The sequence below is a fragment of the Monodon monoceros genome, unplaced genomic scaffold, assembly GCF_005190385.1.
Source record: "Monodon monoceros isolate NGI ecotype Baffin Bay Population unplaced genomic scaffold, NGI_Narwhal_1 Super_Scaffold_4, whole genome shotgun sequence".
Lineage (NCBI taxonomy): Eukaryota > Metazoa > Chordata > Mammalia > Artiodactyla > Monodontidae > Monodon > Monodon monoceros.
This window is the reverse complement of record NW_021703781.1, coordinates 77672627-77692784: the sequence shown is the minus strand read 5'-3', so window position 1 is coordinate 77692784 and position 20158 is coordinate 77672627. Positions and strand designations below refer to the sequence as shown.

Sequence of the window (20158 nt, the reverse complement as noted above, 5' to 3'; positions counted from 1 at the left end):
ATCCCGGGCCCCGGCCTCCAGAAGCTCGGGGAGGTCCCGAAGTCAAAATTTTTCCTCCCAATGCCTGTTGGCTGCAAAGATAACCTTCTGGATAAATGTTATACAAATTGGGGAGGAGGGTTTACATTTGCACAGAAGGCAGCCGCTCCGCGCAAGGAGTGGGGACTCTGGGGACCAACTTGGGGGATGAGGGGTACGAAGGGAGAGGAAAACAGGAGTGGTTTCTCCGGCGTGCGAGTGTGGTTGGGTGGCAAACCTAAACCCACCCTGAGACTCCAGCGCGCTCGGCACGGCTCTGGTGGCCCCCGGAGGCGCCTGCTCCTACGACAGACTCAGGGAGGCAGGCGCTGAGTGGCAGGGAAGGAGCTGGTGTCCCCAGGGCCGCTCATCCGCAGCCCTCCTCCCATCCAGCCCTCGGGAAGTCCCACGTACTCGCGTCCGGTCCCGACCGTCCCAGGTGCCCCTCGCTGGCTGCACACTCCCCCCGACGGTGGGTGGAAGTCGGCCGGCCCCCCGGGGCTGCTCCGGAACCCCGAGGGCCTCCCTGGAGCGCCAAGGAAAGGCCCTGTGCGCTGGGTGAGCCAGGCTGGGAAGGAGGAGAAAATCCTCCCCACAGGGGCCCGGGCGTCCCCACCAGCACGTATGAGAAGGCTCTTTGGGGTGCGCCAGGTTCCTTCACAAAAGCAAGCTGGGGTGAGCGCCAGCCTGTGGCCCCTTTAAGGCGGAACCCCCTGGGAGCGTGGGTTCGAGGTCCAGGTCAAGTGGAAGCACAGGGGGAGTGGGGAGCGCCCGCTCACCCCACCTGGATGGTCGCCTGGGTGAGGGGTGCACGACAGGCTGGCTCGGTTCCCTGCATCCCGCCCCGGCACCCTGCGCTCCCTGAGCTGCCCTGACCCCTGCGGAGCGAACACGTGGGGCTGAGCTCATCTCCTGTGGACACCGCACGCGGGACAATCCCCGGCCTCCCTTCAAACTTCAGTCCCTTCCCGACTGTAGACGAAGTGACCGACGCGGAAGCCGGTGGCCGCCGTCTGATGGCCGGAGGCGAAGCCGAGCGCGGGGCCGGGGGCCTGGGTACCGTGGGCAGCGACCGTCGTGGATCTCCCGAAAGAAAAGTCGCCCGCCAGGCCCCCGGGAAAGGTACCGAGGCCTCCAGCCAGGGCGCCCATGGCCGAGGCGAAACTGGAGAAGCAGGCGGCTGCCTCGGGCGCGGGAGGGGACGACGAGAGCCGCAGGTCCGGGGAGGCGGCGCCCAGGGACTCCAGCTCCGGCGCCTCGGCTCCTCCCGGGCTCCGGGCACCCGAGGATGCGGCCGCGCTCACCTCCCCCCTCCTCTTCCTCTTCCTTCGGAAGTTCCCGTTGTCGAACATCTTCTCGCAGTTTGGGTCCAGGGTCCAGTAATTGCCTTTACCTGCGGAAGAAGAAAGGGCCCAGATCAGAAAATCCGGGATTTGACCGAGGTGATGTGAGAACGTGAGAAATGGAGGTCAGCTTCACCGGCCCCTCCGTGAGCCCTCACGCCCACCCCAAACCTTGAGGCGGTGCTCTGTACCGGATCAGGGCTCCACAGTCAGACTCGGAAGAATGTGGGCATCCCAGAAAGACCAGGGAAGGGCGACCCGCAGGAAATACAGAGCCTCGCTAAGGTCAAGGCCAGAGAGAAGACCTGCTCTGCTAAGGTCAAGGCCAGAGGGAAGACCGAGCCGGCTCTCCTCTGGCACTCGCTTTGCCAGCGGCGTGGAGCCCACCGCGCCTGGCCTCTCTGCAGGCTCCGAGGCTTCCCAAGGCGGCATCTGATTTGTCCTGATCTTCCGGGCGGCCACGGTCGTTCCCATTTTACAGCAAAGGACACAGGCCCCCAGAAGTCACTCCGAAGGTCCCCCAGCAGACTAGCTTCTTCCTTAGCGGGAGGGCGCGAGAATTAGAGACTCCTGTTGCCCTAGACCTCAAGTCAGGGCCGCGGGCTCTGCTGGCGTCCTCGAGCCGTCTGCGGCCAAGTACGTGTCGCTTCCCCACCCTCCTCCCGCCTCGGCACCCTCAGCTGTGCAAAGAGGACCGGGCCGTCCAAGGCCCCCCGTCCCTAGAGTGCCAGGAGGCCAGCTGCGGGAATCCGCGGAGTCCTGGACGGGGCGTGGCGGTGAGCTTCTGTTACCTGGGTCGTCCTCGTCGCGGGGTACCTTCTTGAAGCAGTCGTTGAGCGACAGGTTGTGGCGGATGGAGTTCTGCCAGCCCGCCTTGCTGCGCTTGTAGAAGGGGAAGTTGCCGGCCACGTACTGGTAGATCTGGCTGAGCGTCAGCCTGCGCAGCGGCGCGCTCTGAATGGCCATGGCGATGAGCGCCGAGTACGAGTAGGGCGGCCGCACCAGCCTCAGCAGCTCCTGTTGGCCAGACAGGCTCAGCCACGCGAGGTCGGCGCCCGCCAGGCCGCCCGGGGCCCCGAGGAGCGGGCCAGGGGCCCCGTAGGGGGACGCGGGCGCGGGTCCCGGCGCGTAGGGCGCGGAGCTGAGAGCGGGCGCGTTCAGCCACAGGCGCGGGCCAGCACCGCCCGCCACGCCCAGGTCGCCACGCGCGTATCCCGCGGGGTGCGCGGCCGCCCGGGCCTGGCCGTGCGGGGCCGCGCAGGGCCCCGAGCCGTCGCGGTAAGCGGCCATGGCCAGGCGCTCCCGGGTCTGGGCGGGTGGCTCCGAGCCGAAGCTCATGGGCGCCCCAACCAGCGCGGCCGCCAGCAGCTCCCAGTGCGGCCCGCTGGGCCCCGCCCTCCGCCCTTTAAATGCCGTCGGGGCCCGAGCCCCAGGTGAGTGTCGGCGGCGAGCCCCCTCCCCGACAGTTTTAGAGGAGTGATGTCTCCATCCCCGCCCAGGGGTCAGCTTTCCGCCCCGCCCAGGTCCCGAGGCGCTCTCGACGAGCCGCTCCAGTAATTCCCAGACCCTGTGCTGTCTGCGCCATCTCGAGCCAGAATCTTGGCCACCGTCACCCTGGGTCCCCGGGGATCTCGCCGATCCCAGCCTCGTCAGGCCTTCAGGGCCCCGCAGCCCTGGCTGCCCTGCACCCTGCGGCAGGTACCACGTCTCGCGCAGGCCCCCAAGATTTCGGAGTGGGATCCCCGTCCAGCGCGAGCCCCCCTTGCTCGTCCACCGGGGACTCGCTGTGTCTTTGGGGACACCGAGTGAGCAGCAGAAGGGCCAGTGCGAGCGGCGGAGAAGGCGAGGGGCCCGGGCAGGGTCTGGCCGGGTGCGGACGGTGGCGCTGGAGTCGTCGGGAGCCCCCGCGACAAGCTCGAAGGCAGACCGGACCCCTGTAAACGCGGAGAGGCTGGAAACTCGGGACGCCCAGTCATCCAGGGAGCCCGAGACCACGCCTGCCCAGTCCGCGCGCAGTGGCCTCGGGCACAAGGTGCGGTGGGTGGCAAAACCCTCTGCTGGGTTTCCCTGGCCCCGTGAAAACAGGGACGTCCCTGCGGTGCGCCCGCCACCACCCGGCGGGCCCTGGCTACCCCGGCCTGGGGCCAAGCCCAAGGCTCATGTACGGAGCCGGGAAGAGCAGCGCCTCCCAGACTCCGAGCTGGGGCCCCTCGCCCTCGCGCGGAGAAGCGGTGATCAAGGTTCAGAGATAAGGGGACGGGCCCCGACGTTCAGCGCCCGCGGGGTTAGCACCCTTCTGGTAGAAATCGGTCTCGCCCTGGGACCTTCCCAGCATCCCGGGGCTGTGCAGGGTCAAAGCCAATACATCCAATTCCTTTCAAAATCAAACGTTCCAACCCACTTGTCCCACGCCGCCCCCTCCCCGCACTCTTGGAGGTGGGGAGGGGGCAGGAGGGGGCGCGTGGGCGGGGCTAAGGATTAGACGGAGTGAAAGCCCCGGGCTCTGGAAATAAGGGGCCCAGCTGGAGTCAGGCGTGAATGTCGGTGTGGTCTTAGGCCTCTCAGGTTGTGATTTCGAATTTCATGTAAAACAACCAATTTGTGGATCTCTTTAACAAGTAGCAGAAGGGAGAGTCCCTCTATTGCCACGTGGGCCTCTCCTCTTAGAAGTAACAGCCCCCTGGGAAGTGATCTCTGAACTACAGACAGTTCTGGGGGTTTGTTTGCGCTCTGAGAGAGTAGAGGCCAGGGACCCTGGTCTCTCAGACGACGTCAGGAAAGAAACCGCCAGAACTGGTTCATGGAAGTTAGCTTCTCAGCCGGCCTGTACCGGCCCTCCTCTCTCCCCCTTCCCACAGATTTCCAATTGATGTCAAAAGCTTGTGGGCTGTGAGGATCCCAGGACCTTTCCGAACTCCTCCACCCCGTCCCCCATCACTGCAGGGATAGTGCTGGGGGGAAGGGGGACAGCAGTACTTGGGATGGGAAGCACGCCCCGGTTTTTTCTTGCTTCTGTCACAAACAGCAGCCATTGTGACCACCTAGAGGGGTGGGATAGGGAGGGTGGGAGGGAGATGCAACAGGGAGGAGATGTGGGGTGTAGGCATATGTATAGCTGATTCACTTCGTTATACAGCAGAAACTAACACACCATTGTAAAGCAATTATACTCCAATAAAGGTGTTAAAAAAAAAAAAAACCGCAGCCAGAACCATTGGCCTGTCAGTTTAGAGATGTTCAGTACGTCCTCACCATTTTAAACACACACTATCTCTGTAGATATGACAAGCTTTTTGGTGATGGCGTCTTAAAGACAGTGTCTTTCCATCAGCAAATATGATTGCAGGCATGACTTGGATGGGTTCATTACCAGCAAACTGGGTATCAGCCCCGCACACACCCCGTCCCTCCCCTTCCCTCCCCTCCCCTGTCCATAGTAGTCATACTTAGTTTGCTAAGAGTCAGCAGTTTTCCACACCTGACACTTTGAAATGGCTGCTGGTTAGGGGGCAGCTTTCCAGAAACCACCCTTCATGAGGATGGGACATCGCAGAAGCCACACAGCTCTGCCTTAACCCGAACTATGGGGGTGATGGAGAAAGAGTGTGATGGGAGACACAGCCGGGTGGGCGGACTTACCAGCCAGGCCTGAATCCACAAAGACCCGGCCCCGCCTTCCCTTTGTTCCAGCAGCTGCCATGTGACCTGCAGAGGCCCCTGGAAGAAACCTGCTGCACCTCGTGGGGGGTTTGATTGCCCAAGGCTTCAAATGTAGGAAAACTTGTCTTGGTGGAGTGACACAATGATCTAGAGGAAGAATCAATTTTATCTGCACTTACCTGTACTGCATCATAATAAAATCAAAGATATTGAATTCTAAAGAACATCCTGGGTCATCTCTTGTAATGGGAAAGAATAAAAACAGATGACAGTCCTTTCCAAATTCCTTTTAATCTTAACAGCCTTTCTTCCTGTTAATATTGTAACTCTTTACTGCTCGTGAGTTTCAGGACTTCTAAGAAAATCAGTTGAGCCTTCGTGAAATTTCCCTCAGTTTCACCTTATAGAAGTCATTACAACTTGTGCTGTGCAGGAATGTCCATATTTTAATCACCCTTCCTTGCTTTCTGAGCCCAGTGTGCATCTTCATCTCTACTGGGATAATTTCCTTATTTTTCAACAGACTCTGGACTCATAAAATGAGTACCAGGTGGTGCAGCACAGTCATGCGGGGAAAAATGTTTTAACATTTGAGTCGGTCTTGGATGGAGCTCTGATGAGAATTTTCCAAGAGGAAAAAACAAACCAACCCCCCCCAAAACAAACAAACAAAGAAAAAAACCTCAGGTGAAGACATAACAAGGGAAAAGGTTATGCCTTTAGAGTCTCCCCAGCTTCCCCTGGGTCCCTGGCCCTGCCCAGGAGTCCTAAACGGAACTGGTCCCCTCCCTCAAACATCTGACCCATTGCTTCTCCTTCTCAAACCTGACCCACTGCCTACTTTGTGGGTAGGTCTCCCCAACCTTCCTCCATTAGACTTCCAAGCACACCACAGCTGTCTTCCTTCCTCTGGTCACCGTGGGAGAGGTGTCCTTTCTTCACCACGTCAGTCTCTCTCTTTGCTTCTCTTCAGCAGCCCAGTGTCTGGAAGGGTTGCCTCTGTTGGCTGTTGGTGCGTCCTTCTGTCTGGAGAACACACCTGCGCAGCCCAGACGGGCGTCCGCCCCCACGGCTCCAGTGAACCTGCTCAGGCATAGTCTCTAGTGGCCTCTGTCACCCTAGGTCCAATGGTCACTGTTACTCCTTTTGCTTGACTCTCAGCAGCTCCTGACACATTTGAGAATCAACACCCCTTTTTCTACCTGCTTTTGAACTCCGTCCTTTGGTTTACCTCCTCTTCTCTGGCTCCTTCTCAGGCTCTGGCTTGGCCTGCCCTCCACTCAGAGCTCTGTTCCAGGCCCTCTCCTCAGTGCTGTGGCTTTAACTACTGACCATAAACTCCCGGTTTCTCAACCTCTTCACTATTGGCATATTGGGCTGGATAATTCTGTGCTGTCCTGTGCACCGTAGAGCGTTTAGCAATATCTCTGGCCTCTACCTGCTAGATGCTGACAATACCCCTCTGCTGTGACACCAAAGATGTCTAAAACATTGCCAACCATTCCCTATAGGGCCAAATCACTCCTGATTGAAAACTTCTGCATTAACTAATGATTTGGTCATTTTTATCATCCATTTGGATGTCTTCCTCTCCAACTCAACATGTACTGAATTCATTATCTTCCACACATGAGCACTGAGAGCAGCCTCTAGCAGATGAGAGCACTCCCTACCCCCCACAGCCATCGAGGAAGCAGGAACTTCAGTCCTACAACCACAAGGAACTGAATTCTGTCAATAGCAGGAATGACCTTGGAAGAGGACCAAGGTCCAGATGCAGCAGCCAACTCCTTGATTTTAGCCTGAGCAGAGAACCTAGCCCTGCCTTGCTTGATATCTGACCTACAGAATGTGAGCTAATAAGTGGGTTTTGTTTTAAGCTGCTAAGTTTGTGGTAATTTGTCACACAGCAGTAGAAAACTTAAAAACACAACCACCAAACCAAACAGGGCCATGTCACCCCAGTTCAGTAACCCCACCTTTGTGGTCATAAGGAGGTTCCCACTTCTCGTGGGGGTTGTGCCTCCCCCGAGAAAGGCCCTGCCCCTGTGCCCTTACTTCTCACCATCCCCTGTGTGGAACTCCAAGTAAGGCACAACCACTGTTGGTCAAGGCTGATTGGTGGGGTCTAGTTAACTTTTTTAAACATTCAAAATTGGAGAGAACTCAAGGGGGTTTTGGTCTTTGAATGGATCAGTTACAACATCAACAAAAACTGGCCTTGACTTTTGCAGCTCTTCTCTGCCAAATAATGTCCCAAGTTCTGGAATTAGCTGTGGATTTCTGGTTGCTTACTCTAGAAGGGGTCAGGTCAGGGGTCACTGTGACCAAGAGCTCAGGCCCAGGTGTCAACCAGACTTTGGCTTGAACCCTGTGAAACTTAGGTCAATGATTCCACCCCTGAGTTCCATTTATTCCCCAACCTGTGAAGTGCTTTGATGTATTAGGTTTCTCAATGAATGCATATCCTGTTTCCTTACCACCCCATGGTAGTTCATAACTGAAATTTACTTCAAACTCTTATCACTGAGAAAAAAAATTGAGACAACATTCAGACTGTGCAGACTGCCAAACCTCTCTTTCAGCTGGCAAATGTAGAAGGTGAGAGCTTTAGCTACAGACAGACTTGGATTCAAACCTTGGCTCTGGCCCCAATCACCTGAATGGGTAGGCTGCTTAACCTTTCCAAGTCTCAGTTTCTCCTTCTGCAAAGTGGAGCTAGTAGCGCCCAGCTCATAAGTTATTATGAAGACTAAATGAAATCATGCATGCCAAACACACATAAGTATTAAGTACTTACCGATAGTATGTAACGGTATTTTTTCTCTCTCTCGCATTCAATCACCCATTGGTCTGGAGAACCCAGACCTGATCCTGAGTTCACAGTTTGTCTCCCTACATGTTAAATACACTTTCATACCTAAATATGTTATCTACATTCTTGACATGAAACTGAGGAAAGGCTTTATTATAATATGTTTTCTCCAAATACGCTCTAGCGTCCTTTACTAGGGAAAATCCTGGCTGTGCTGAACTATGTTTAAACAGACCTCATCTTATTGATTTTAAAACTGTTTTAAATATTATATGTTTTAACTTTTATTTTAAAAATGATCAAACATTGAATTCAAGTTTGTAAATTGTTGCTGTATTTGCTTCACCTCTGTGTAGATATGTATTTTGTTACTGAAGCCTTTAAATACAAATTATAAATCTTTTGATTTATAATTATGTTTACCCTTAAACATGCATCAATCTTTAAAAAAAGACATTCTCCTGTGTAACCGCAATATTATAACCACAACTAACAAATTAGCAGTGATTCTTCAATATTATCTAATACACACTTCATACTTAAACTTCTCCAATTTTCCCTAAATAACTTTTTAGCCTTTTTCTTTTCAAATCAGAATCCAATGTGCCCACGAGAGCTATCTTGTATTTTTCAGGTACTTTCCGTTTCTTTTATTCTAGAACAGCCCCTACCTCCCTCTCAAATTGAATATTTAAAGGCATTGACTCTTTGAAAAGAGCAGTCCCACCAACTAGATGTGTCTGATTGTTTTCTCCTGGTGACGTTTATTACCATATTCCCTGCATTTCCTTTATACTGGAATTTAGCTCTCAAGATTGGTGCAGATTCAGGTTACGTGGTTTTCCTCCATCATATCAGGAGACACACGATGCCAGGTTATGCCTCTCTCACTGACTCTGAGTTTGATCACTGGGCTAAAGGAGTGACATTGAAAAGACAATTAGGAACTAATCCATGGGATGATGCTTGGACACAATAAAAGTTCTCTGGTGGTCCAGTGGTTAGGACTCAGCGCTTTCACTGCCGTGGCCTGGTCAGGGAACTAAGATCCCGCAAGCTGCCCAGCACGGCCGGGAAAAAAAAAAAAAAAAAAAAAATCCAACTCCCCCCACGTAAAGATATCCTCTCCAGGTAAGAATTGCTATTGATTTTATTTTCCATTTATGGTTGCTCCCTAAATCAATTACTCTACTGGGAGTTGCAAAATAAAAATTTTCTAACTCTGTCATTCTTTAACATTCATTAACTGTCATTTTTCTGTAAAACAGAGCCGTCATCAACTGGATTTATTGGGTTTCCATGAACTATAATTTATATTAAAAAGACCAGAAAATTACACACTTATTTCCCTTTATTGATCAATTTTAAGAGTAAGGAGTTGGTGAAACAGTCATCTTAACTGGAAACAGTAAGTTCTTGCTTTGTTTTGTTGGATTTCTCTGAGTATCATTATGGACTCATAAATGTTTATATATTTAATGTTTTAATAAATTACACTTATTTTTGTGATGCATATATTATCCCAAACTGAGGCATTGGGGGTCCCTTTGAGCTGGCCACCATATCCTTTTGACATGGTCCCAATAGGCATTGGCCGTTTCTTTGCTGTTTCACACAGCAGTCCTGGGCTTATTTTGTACTTTCCCTGACCCAGACCTTGAATCAACTATTTCTCCAATGGGCCCTGGCTCCTTTTTAGAAGGAATAGTATTAAGAGCCTAAATATAAGAAGTAGGATATTTTCCTGGCGAAAGGGGTAACATTGCTTTCAGACCTTTCAATGGACAGAGCTAGGAAATACATTTTTAAAAAATCATGAGTTAATATACTTATTAAAATTTAACACTTACAAGGTTTGTTTAAAAAAACTTTATACCTGTGTCTTCTTTCTCTTACACTGGAAATCTGATTCCTAGTCACTTTAGCATAATTACTTCTTGCTTTATCTCACAGCTTACCTCCAATAACCATGCCAGTATCATTATTAACAGAAAAACTATTGAATGAGAATTAAGACTTCTTTGCAGTTCTTTTTTATAATCCTTAAAATATATTCCACTAAAGAAGTATAGTCAAAGCAATATGTTATAAAGTCCCTTGAACGTTTTCTTTTCTCTGTGTGGTCTGTTGCTCTTTAGGCAGATGGTTGGGCTCGTTTCATTTTATTCCATGTATGTGTAAAGCCTGGAATTGGCTGAGCAGTAAGAAGTTGGAAAGCACACTTGGTCATTTAATTGTACAATATTTATTTTCTTTCCTGTATGTATTTAGTAAATAAATGTGATAGACTTCATATAGGGTTACTTGAGTATTAAAAGTTATGGCTACCATTGGGGTCATCTAAGGATGTTCTAAGTGTTGTGGTAACATTTATTATCTTGTATCAGGCAGACACTTTCAGGGACTGAGTGGGACCATGCTAACAGTGGTTGGCTTTGACAATGAGAAACTGTCAGATGGACTCCAGTTTGAATCCTGGTCCTGCCAGTTACTAACTATGTGATACTGGATGAGTTAACTTGGACCCTCACTTTCCTCATCACTAATATAGTAATAGTAACTGTCTCCCAGGTCCTCCCCGCCCCACTGGGGCAGAATGATATCATGCATATAGAGCACTTTGCACGTTTCCTGGCATAAAATACATGGCAGTGAGCGTTATTAGGGTGGCAAAGAATAGTGCATTTTCTCTCTTCACTAGTCTGCTTTATTTTTTCAGAAAAAAATTTTTTTTAAAAAAATAATGAGCTTGCCTTGCCGTCATTGTAGCAAATAAACAGTAAACTCCAATAAGCTGGGGGTGAGACAATGATTTTATCCTCTTTAGAATCACGTGACGACTTTGTTTATTCATCCCGCCTCTTCCCTCTGTAATTATGTGACTGTACTGCCATCTAGTGGAAAGTCATAGAGTCTATTTCCTCAAGTAGCCCCATTTCATAAAGAAAAATCCCACATTGATGTTACAAAATAGGTAGCTTAAGTTCCATTGCTTCCTCGGTATAAAGGTAACGAAATCGACAAGAGAAAAGAAATATTCAGAATCCATAGTCATCAATAAAGATATTTTTGAATGAAAAACATTTAAGGATATAACCTACCTACAGAGAGGGTAGGCTTCTTTCATTATAAAAGTTTCTTTTATATTTTTTATGTCTGTATTAAATATTCTAATGCCAATTTTCATGATCATTCTGTTGAATATTTTTTAATGTAATAAATAGACAGGACTTTTTAACATTTTACTTAAAAGAAACACTTATTGCAGTTAAGTACCATGAATATTCCTTTGATTTAAAAAAAATAATAATGTATTTGGAATGAAAATAAAGTTGCACCGATGGTGAAGCTAAGTCCATCCAGTTTAGTGGCGGCGGCGGGATTGCCTGGGAGCCAGGGAACCAGCGTTCTCGTCTGGGTTGTGCCTTTCCCATCTTGGGTGACCTTTGGTGGGGAGAGTCCCCACCTGAGCTTCATCTGTACATGATCAGGTTGGATGAGAAGGTCTCTCATCTTCCATCTTGTAGATCCTTGAATCCTTAACTACTGGTTTGTCAAAGTGAGGCCTGCTCTTTACGACTGCTACTTACCAATTATATGAACATCTAAGTCTTATTTTTCCTGTGAAATGTACATGGCCATATAAGTAGAATAGATCAGGATGGAGACTAAGATGCTCCTGACTAGTGGATGGGGCATTTCTCCTCCTTCCTTGCTCCTGCCCAGATGTAACTCTGACTACATCTTGTAATGACTAAAGGTCAGAAAATCGTTTTCTTTTCAATTTCTTATCATTCTGTTTCTTCAACTTAATCAATGTCACCTGATTCCTGACCACTCTGGTTCAGGAGTGAATCAGGCCAGCAAACACAGGAGGACAGAAGGGGCTGGGCTCCTGGCTGCTTCTCACCAGAGAAAGGAATGGTGTCGTTTCTCCATCGTTGGCACTTGGTCTGTTTAGGGGCCACAAAGAGAAGGTACAGCTCTCGTTTATGAAGACTGCTGCCCCTCCAGAAATGAGGACAGTCCGAGTGGTCTTCCAGGTCTGACCCACGCTCCGACTGCTTCTCACTGTCCTCCTGTCCTGCGCGACACAGAGCATGAGCTAAGAATGCTCGTGCCAGGAATCAAAAGGACACAAGAGCTCACAGCCTGCCTAAGTGGCAGTGAAATTAGCATTTAAGAGCGTGGGCTCTGGAGTTAGGCAGTCCCGGCTTTGAATCCGTGTCGCTGCTCTGTGCCTTTGCCTAAGATACTAAATCTCTCTGAGTCTCATTATCCTTGTATGTGACATGCATATAATAATACCTGCGTCACTGGGTCAAGGGAGGATAAATCAGGTAATGCACGCTAAGCACCTAGCTAGTGCTTAAAACATTATAATTCAAGCCACTAATATATATTAAATCAAGTATATTGATTTTATAATATAGTAATTACATTTTATATTTTATCCTATACTTTGTTATATGGTGTACAATATAATTATTATATATTATGTAAATTATTTACATTATACTATATTATTTAGTAATATATTAAATTAGATTAAAATATTGAATTAAATATTTGTTATATGGTATAATACTAATATGTGAAAATTTATTTTTTTGATGATTTATTTATTGAATTGGTTTTCTGGGAGACCCGGCTGAAGGAAATGATGTTCCTATTTCTACATAATGATCCCATATAATTTGGTTCTTAGCTTTTGCCATTTCCACAAGTCAATTAGATCAGTCTGGTTCTCCTTCCTCTTGTTGTCCTTTCCAAAATTAGAGCATTTTTCAGGGGTCCCCCCCCTGAAGTTTGCTTGTTCAGTATTTTTCAAACCTTTGGATTTCTGCAATTTTGTCCATTCTGTGTGTAATCTGTGGAGATGCTCTCTGGAACGGATTGGTACCCTCAGCTCATACCCTCTGACCTCACAGATTTCATCTGAAGGCCCCCTGTGCCCACATCAGCTCAAGCATTATCTACGATGATCTGGAATTGAACTAAAATGCTCTGTGTCCAAAGGACTTCCATCCAGAACCCTTTACCTTGCCAGGCACTGCTTCCTCCCCGGCCAATGGTCAAGCATTGCTCTCTTTCCATCAGACTCTCCCAGGGGCTGGTGGGAAACAAGTCATTTTCCTTGGTATTTTAGAAATTCCCCTGCGTCTCTAGTTACCTTTAGATAACTACTCACACAATGGCAGCTCTGCAGATATCTGTCCAGTTTGGTGGCACATCTATAGAGAATTGCATTAAGAAAAGGAAACCAATCTAATTACAAGATGATAATTAGCTGTGTGTCTCTCCAGGGACAGTGTGTGTGGGGGGCAGGCATCGGTTCAAGGTTGGTCCTGAGGCATCATGGGGGCCAGGGGGGACCCAACCACCCCACATAGGTTATGAGGAACAGGACTGGTGGTCCAGCTTCATTTCCCACCCAGCCTGGCTTTTCCAGTTTACTGGCACTTTCCCTACTTTAGAGATGCTCCTGAGGGACAGAGAGCCTGGCCAGGGAGGCTGAGCTGCTCCCAGCTCCCAGTTGGGCCGTTGACCACCCCTGTGCCCTTGGGCACATCCCTTAAACTTTCTTGAGCCTCAGTTTCTCTATCTGTAAAACATGCCATATCTCAGAGGGGTTTTGCAAAGGACAAAAAAAAAAAACAAACATGTTGTAAAAGCACTCGTAATGCACTGTACAAGATTGGGGTTTTTTTGTCTACAAAAGAAGACACTTCGTTGAGAAGTAAATATGCACACCTTTTAAAAAGAAATGATATTCAATGAAACTTTTACAAAACCAGAAACATTTTAAAGGTCTACACTTCTCCCCACTTATTTTTAAAAGAAGAAAATTTTAAACTAACTTCAGCCTGATGAATCTAAGTTTCTCCTTAGATATCAATGTGGTTACAGTGATCAGGGCTGGTTACTTTTACAAAATAACAAATAATGAATTTAGTGTCAGATATTGTCTGTAGCACTCACTTATACTTCTGCCTTTCTAGGTGTTTCTGTATGTTCTTTTGTTCTAACGGCATAGAAGCCTTCAGAAGCAACTTTCCCATCAGAAGCAGGGTTTCCATTAGCTTCTGCCAATGGGAGGTTGAAAAGGCAGGGGAAGGCATGAGCTACTCTGTTTTGGGTGGTGCCACCAGCCAAGGCAGGGCCACGAGTCAAGGGGAGCAGCTGCAAGGCGACTGGGGGCAGCTGCAAGCTCTGGTAGCAGCACCTGTGGCAGTGGGAGGTGGGCTGACTTCTTCCCATGGAGCTGGGGGCCCGCAGAACACGACTCCTGGAACCTTGTTCAGGGGAGCAGAGACAGTGGGCCGTGGGCTCAGGTGAGCACTGGCTGCAGCAGCGATGTGACAGCTTTCTGCAGCTCCTGCTGTCATTGTAACGCTGCCTTTATGCAATTAGTTTATCACTTAATTCCCTGTGTTAAATCCTCTCTGTTTGTAATACCTGGAGTAGTGTCTGTTTCCCAATTAGACACTGATACTTGGAGAGTTAATTTGGTGGTTGTTGCTGAATTATTTTGCTGTTGCAGTGTTACTTTTGGTGGTTTGATTCTGAATCAGTGCTACCAGCAAAAATGATAACTCTTCACATGTACACGTGCTTTGGAATACACTAACACCCTTAGAGATGTTGTCTCATTTGAGATTTTCTGGTAGTCCACAAGAAAAGAAAAGTAGATCGCTATTATCACCTTTATACAGGCAAGGAAACAGAAACCAGGGGGGTGGTTCAGTAAAGTTTCTTAACTCCTGTTTCAGGTTTAGTTCACCTGTCAGAGGCTGATGTGTGGTACCCAGCACGTATACTCACCAGAAAGCACTCCCAGGAGGAGAAGGTGACTTTTCCACTTTAAACTTCATATGTCTCCTCCACCTTGATTGCACAATACCGTCTGGATGATTTCTTTTTCCTCAAGGCTTGTTCATGGTCATCACTTTAACAAGGTGGCACCTGCATGAAACCTGCAAGGTTATGCCAGTTTCTGTGATTTTTTTTTTCCTTGGCCACACATCTTAGTTCTCATGAATTACCAGAAGGACATGTGTTAATTCTCAATCAACACGAATTTACTCAACACCTACTATAGGCCAAGATCTGTGTTAAGTCCTGGAAGGCATGACATTGTTTAGAAACTAGCAAGCCAGTGAAGAATGTCTGAGACAAGTGTCTAACTGCAGTGCAGGGCAGCAAAGGACCAGGCGATGCAAGGGCACATAGTGGCTCACTGTGGAGGTGTGATGTTATCAGGATCAGGTGGTCAAGAACGAGGAAGAGGGGATGGAAAGGGCAAAGGCGCTAAGGGAGAAAATCCTGGGACAAAAATTTGGAGCAGGCGAGGATAGCTAAGCTTGTTATGATGAGATATATATGCACTATTTTCTTCTCTAAGCCAGGAATTTTATAAGGTGTTCAAGGTAAGCTGGAGGCGAACACGCCCAAGAATATATCAAGACTTCTTCCCTGGTTCAATTCATGCTTTTTTTTGTAAATGTTATGGCTATTTCTACAGATAAGTCTACAAATCAGGTGTACAGCTTGGCAAACTTTCACAGAGTCAATTCATCTCTGCCACCAGAACCCGGAAGTTTACAGCACTTTAGAGAAGTCCAGAAGGCCCTCCTGCTCCCAGGCGTGGATGTCCCTCTTGAGGAGTAATCTCTGTGCTGACTTTTAACTTGGATGAGTTGTACCTGGTTTTGAACTTTATATAAATGCTAACATTAGTATGTGCTGTTTTGTCTAGTTCCTTCATTCAACATGTTTTGGTGAAATTCAGCCATATTGTTGCAAGTACTTACAGCTGATTCTTTGTTGTGGCTCTGTAATATATTCCGTTGTGTGACCATATCAAAATTCATTTACCCATCTCTCCTGCTGGTGGTTATTTGTATTGTTTCCAGTATTTTGGCTACTAGATATAGTGCTCCTATGAACATCTTATACGAATCTTTTGGCGAAGATATGTGTGAATTTCTAGCGTAGAATTACATACTCAATGAGGTATGAATATGCTCAGATTTATTAGATGTTGACATCTTTCCAAAGTGGTTGTACAAATTTACACACCAGCCCCGTCTGTCTGAAATTTCTAATCGCCCTGGTCCTCAACAACTTTTGATATGTCCAGCTTTTCATCAAATTGACTCAATACCATTTGGGTGGATGGTAAAGGTAGGGTTTTGTCTTCAGGATTTGTAATGGTTAAGGTCCATAAATGCCGTATCTTGTCCTGAGCCCTAGTAGTTCGATTGGCAGTGGGCTATGTTTCGCTGGATCGCGTCATTGAATTTTCAAACCTCTGACATTTTCTTCCCTGAGAGCTCATATTTCTGAAATGAGAGCTTCTTGTTATAGCCTAACATAGCTAAACACTCTAACATAGACACCAAATCCAGGTTCTGGGGGAATATTGTTTTCAGCATACATGCTTTTGATGTGAACAAGAACTTTAGCAAAAGTGAAATGTAAGACTTGACAATCTAGTCGTAAATGTCTTCAGAACATAATTCGTTGCTGCTGCCATTTTGACAAAGAAAGACTATGAGTCTTTTTTTTTTTTACAGCTGTCTACCTGCAGGGGAGTAATGCAGTAGAGTGAAAAAAGGCATAAGTTTTGAGCTTGGGATCACTTAGTTTTGAATTCTCCTCCACCATGACTTGTAACTAAACAAGTTACCTAACCTAAACTTTAATTTCCTTGTGAGTTAACTTGGGGATAAATCAGCAGTGAGCATCCCATAGCATTTTATTTAAACACCAAACACGGTGGCTCACGTTAGAGCATTTAGTTCAGTAACTGGCACTCAGTAAACACTCAATATTTGTTAGCTAGAACATTTTCCTTTTGGTGGGTTGCTAGTTATTTTGATATCTATTTTGTAAATTGCTGTAATAAACTTAAATATGTTCATTTTTAATCCTGTAGTGATTTTGTTTTTATTTGTTATTAAAGTAATATGTACATAATGCTAAAGGTTTAAGGTGAAATATTAAAGTCTCCTTCCCCATCACCAACCCTATTCCCGGAGGTAACCACTTTTAATTCTTTCCATGTTAGATATTTTGAAGTTTCCACTCCAGCTTTAAATTACATGCTTGTACCTGTTTTCTTTTCTTTTTTTTTTTTTTTGCGGTACGCGGGCCTCTCACTGTTGTGGCCTCTCCCGTTGCGGAACACAGGCTCCGGACGCACAGGCTCAGTGGCCATGGCTCACGGGCCCAGCCGCTCCGCGGCATGTGGGATCTTCCCGGACCGGGTCACGAACCCGTGTCCCCTGCATCGGCAGGCAGACTCCCAACCACTGCGCCACCAGGGGAGCCCTGTTCTCTTTTCTTAATTAACTTTTTAATCAAAGTAATAGAAAATTATAGCAAAAACTTATTTTCTTTCCCTCCCATGTACCCCATTCTTCTCCACAGAAATAATAACTTTTAAGCTGTTTTACTTGATTTTTAAAAGATTTACCTCCACATTTCAAATAATATGCAGATATTGTTATTGCCCGATTCACTAATTTTTAGCTTTGCTTATTGGCTTTACTTTAAGGGAGATGAAATTTTGGTTCCCTTATACCTAATCCTCCAACTCATTGTCCCAGTTTAGTATCATAATTTTTATTTAAATACATTTTCAGTGTTTTAGCTATTATAATTATGTAAATATCATTCACTGCTGACCAAGCCAAATATGATTACATTTTCTTTTATGTAAATTTTTTATTTTTCCAAGGGTTAACAATTGCTTCAGTTTTTAAAAGTTACATTGTTTCTCTTGAACAGCTGACTGAGTCTTTCTATACCTCCAATACTCTCTCCAAGGCTTATCAGTACAATTCTTCACATAGCCTAACTTGTGAGATAATAAATTACCTAGTTTTGTGTATGTGTCTGAGAACTAGTCTTTCTGGAGTCCTTCTTTTAATTTTTCTAAACCAGGCTGCCTACTATTTTCATGGAGACATTTCTCCACCATTATCCAGGGGATTTCTTTTTCCTCTTTCCTTCTTGAATCCCCTGCTTTCTGGGTCTCATACCTTTCCCTTTCTTGGATTATTCAGTTCTTTTAATGGAGGGCACTTCTTGTTGCCTCTCAAGAAAGAGTACTTGGGAAGTATTTGTTCTTCAGATTTCATACTTTGAAATTTCTACCTTCATCTTGATTAGTAGTCTGTCTGAGTATAGATTTATATGTTGGAAATTATTTGTACATAGAGTTTTGAAGATGTTTTTCCATTATAGTCCAGCTTCAAAAACTTCTGAGAAGTACACAGTTATTTAAAATTCTTGATCTTCGGGTTGTGGTGTATTTTTCCCCTTGGAAATGTTCAAGGTCTTCCCTTTGTTCTTGGGATTCTGAAGACTCATGATTACGGGCTTCTATTTCTCTGATTATTCTGAACACACTTGCTATCCAGAGGCTCATGTCCTTTGATTATAAAAATATTCATATTGACATTGTTTTTAGATCATTTTACCCCATTCTTCTCTCCTCTCTCTTTCTGTAATGCCTACTAGTCAGGTGTTAGACACCCTAGATTGACCAACTATTTTCTTTTCATTTCTGTCCTATTAATTCTCCCTTTTCTTATTATTGTTCTACTTCCTGGGAGAATCCCTTGACTTTATGTTCCAATTCTTTTATTATTTTTTTTAAATTTTCATGGATACTTTTAATAATTTTTTTTTTTAACCAGAGTACTTTCTTATTTTTTGACTGTTCCTTTTCACAGCTTCTTATTCTTGTTTCATGGATGCAAAACTCTCTCTTACCTCTTTTAAGATATTAACTATAATGGTTTTGAAATTACCTTCTTCATCCTGTGTTTCCTCTGCTTCCTTTGAGTTCATTTAAACTTTTGAATATTTTATTCATTTCCATCTGTATCTTTCATATGAGAGCCTGTCATTAAAAGTCTAGTGATGCTTGGCCGACCAATCATATTTAGGAGTGAGGCAATAAAAAAGTTGGTTGGTAGCTGTGTACGTATGTGTGTGTGTATGTGTGTGTGTGTGCACGCACACAGAAATCAGGGCATCTTTTGAGTTGAACCCTGAGTGTCAGCTCAGAAAAAAATATGTTGTGGAGCTGGGGAGGGGAAGAAGACCTATGTCTCACTGTTCATTTTGTTTTTTTTGTTTGTTTGTTTATTTTTGTTTTTGTGTTACACAGGCCTCTCACTGCTGTGACCTCTCCTGTTGCGGAGCACAGGCTCCAGACGCGCAGGCTCAGTGGCCATGGCTCACGGGCCCAGCCGTTCCAGGGCATGTGGGATCTTCCCGGACCAGGACACGAACCCGTGTCCCCTGCATCGGCAGGCAGACTCTCAACCACTGCGCCACCAGGGAAGCCCTCACTGTTCATGTTGTAGACTCCTACTTAATCTCCGCAACGTGAGTAAGATATTTTACTCCCATTTTCCTCTGTGCCTGGTGCTCTTAAGTCTGAGACCCTATGGTTTAGTGTTCTTTCCTTTTTTTCTTCTTTTTTTTACCTTAAATTACATTTATTTAATTAAGTCTTTAAATGCAAATACTAGTGTTGTTTCTTTCATGGGTATAGGGTACTCACAAACATTGGATGGGGGACTGATTGCTCTCTTATATGGACTTTCAACAAACCATCCCTTTGTCTTTAGTCGTTTACCCATCCCTGCCTTTTTCTGTTCTTAACATGTATTAGCTTGCTCCCACCTACGTGTTGAATCTAAAGTTTTCTAAGGATTAGCATTTGGGGACCCTATTCTCAGCATTTCCTGCATCCCCACCCCTGCCTTAATCACCAACCCCTCTATCTCCATTTATCTAAACTTCAAAACCTTTGAGAAGTTACAGAATTTCTAAAGCAATTGTTGAAACCAGAGCTTCTGACCTATTTCTGTAAAATAGCTGGTCTTTAGGCATTAGACTGAGACCTCCCTGAGTTAAGACTTAAAGATTATTTTACCATGTCAAGTAACAGGAGAATAATTTTGTGTGGGAACCAGAAGTGTATTGAGTTGAGTGTCTGTAACCTTCTACTGGGGGAAGTGTAATTCCCAGACATTGAGTGTCACAGAGGAGGAAATGAATAGAAAGAGAATCCCCCCCTGGTGCTTTAGGGAAGGATTCTTCATCTGATTCTATGCAGGGAACAGCAGGGGTGTAGGTGAGACAACACCCTCTTGTTTCAAGGAAGCAGCTGACACGGACTCCCAAGCACTTAATAGCCCAGCTGGATACTTTTGGGGAGTCATTACAGCATTTGTCCCTAATGGGGAGCCCCCTCAGCAAAGATGAGCCAGCCTCAGCTGGTAACTTAATCCTCAGG

At 46.5% G+C, this 20158-nt stretch overlaps 1 protein-coding gene across 1 annotated transcript; it reads right to left on the bottom strand.

Moving 5' to 3' along the window:
* Window positions 1–968: 968 nt before the first annotated feature.
* FOXI2 (forkhead box I2) lies at window positions 969–2651 on the bottom strand. The gene is made up of 2 exons (XM_029201151.1): window positions 2153–2651; window positions 969–1411 (listed from the first exon to the last, which is right to left on the bottom strand). Exons 1-2 carry the CDS (start codon window positions 2649–2651, stop codon window positions 969–971), a joined length of 942 nt encoding a protein of 313 aa, XP_029056984.1.
* Window positions 2652–20158: the final 17507 nt, after the last annotated feature.

Bases quoted from the DNA above. Each gene is read 5' to 3' on its own strand.
- FOXI2 (XM_029201151.1), bottom strand. From the start codon at position 2,651: ATGGCCGCTTACCGCGACGGCTCGGGGCCCTGCGCGGCCCCGCACGGC. The intron at 1,412-2,152 runs GTAACAGAAGCT...CTTCTTCCGCAG, and splicing joins CCGCGACGAGGACGACCCAG to GTAAAGGCAATTACTGGACC.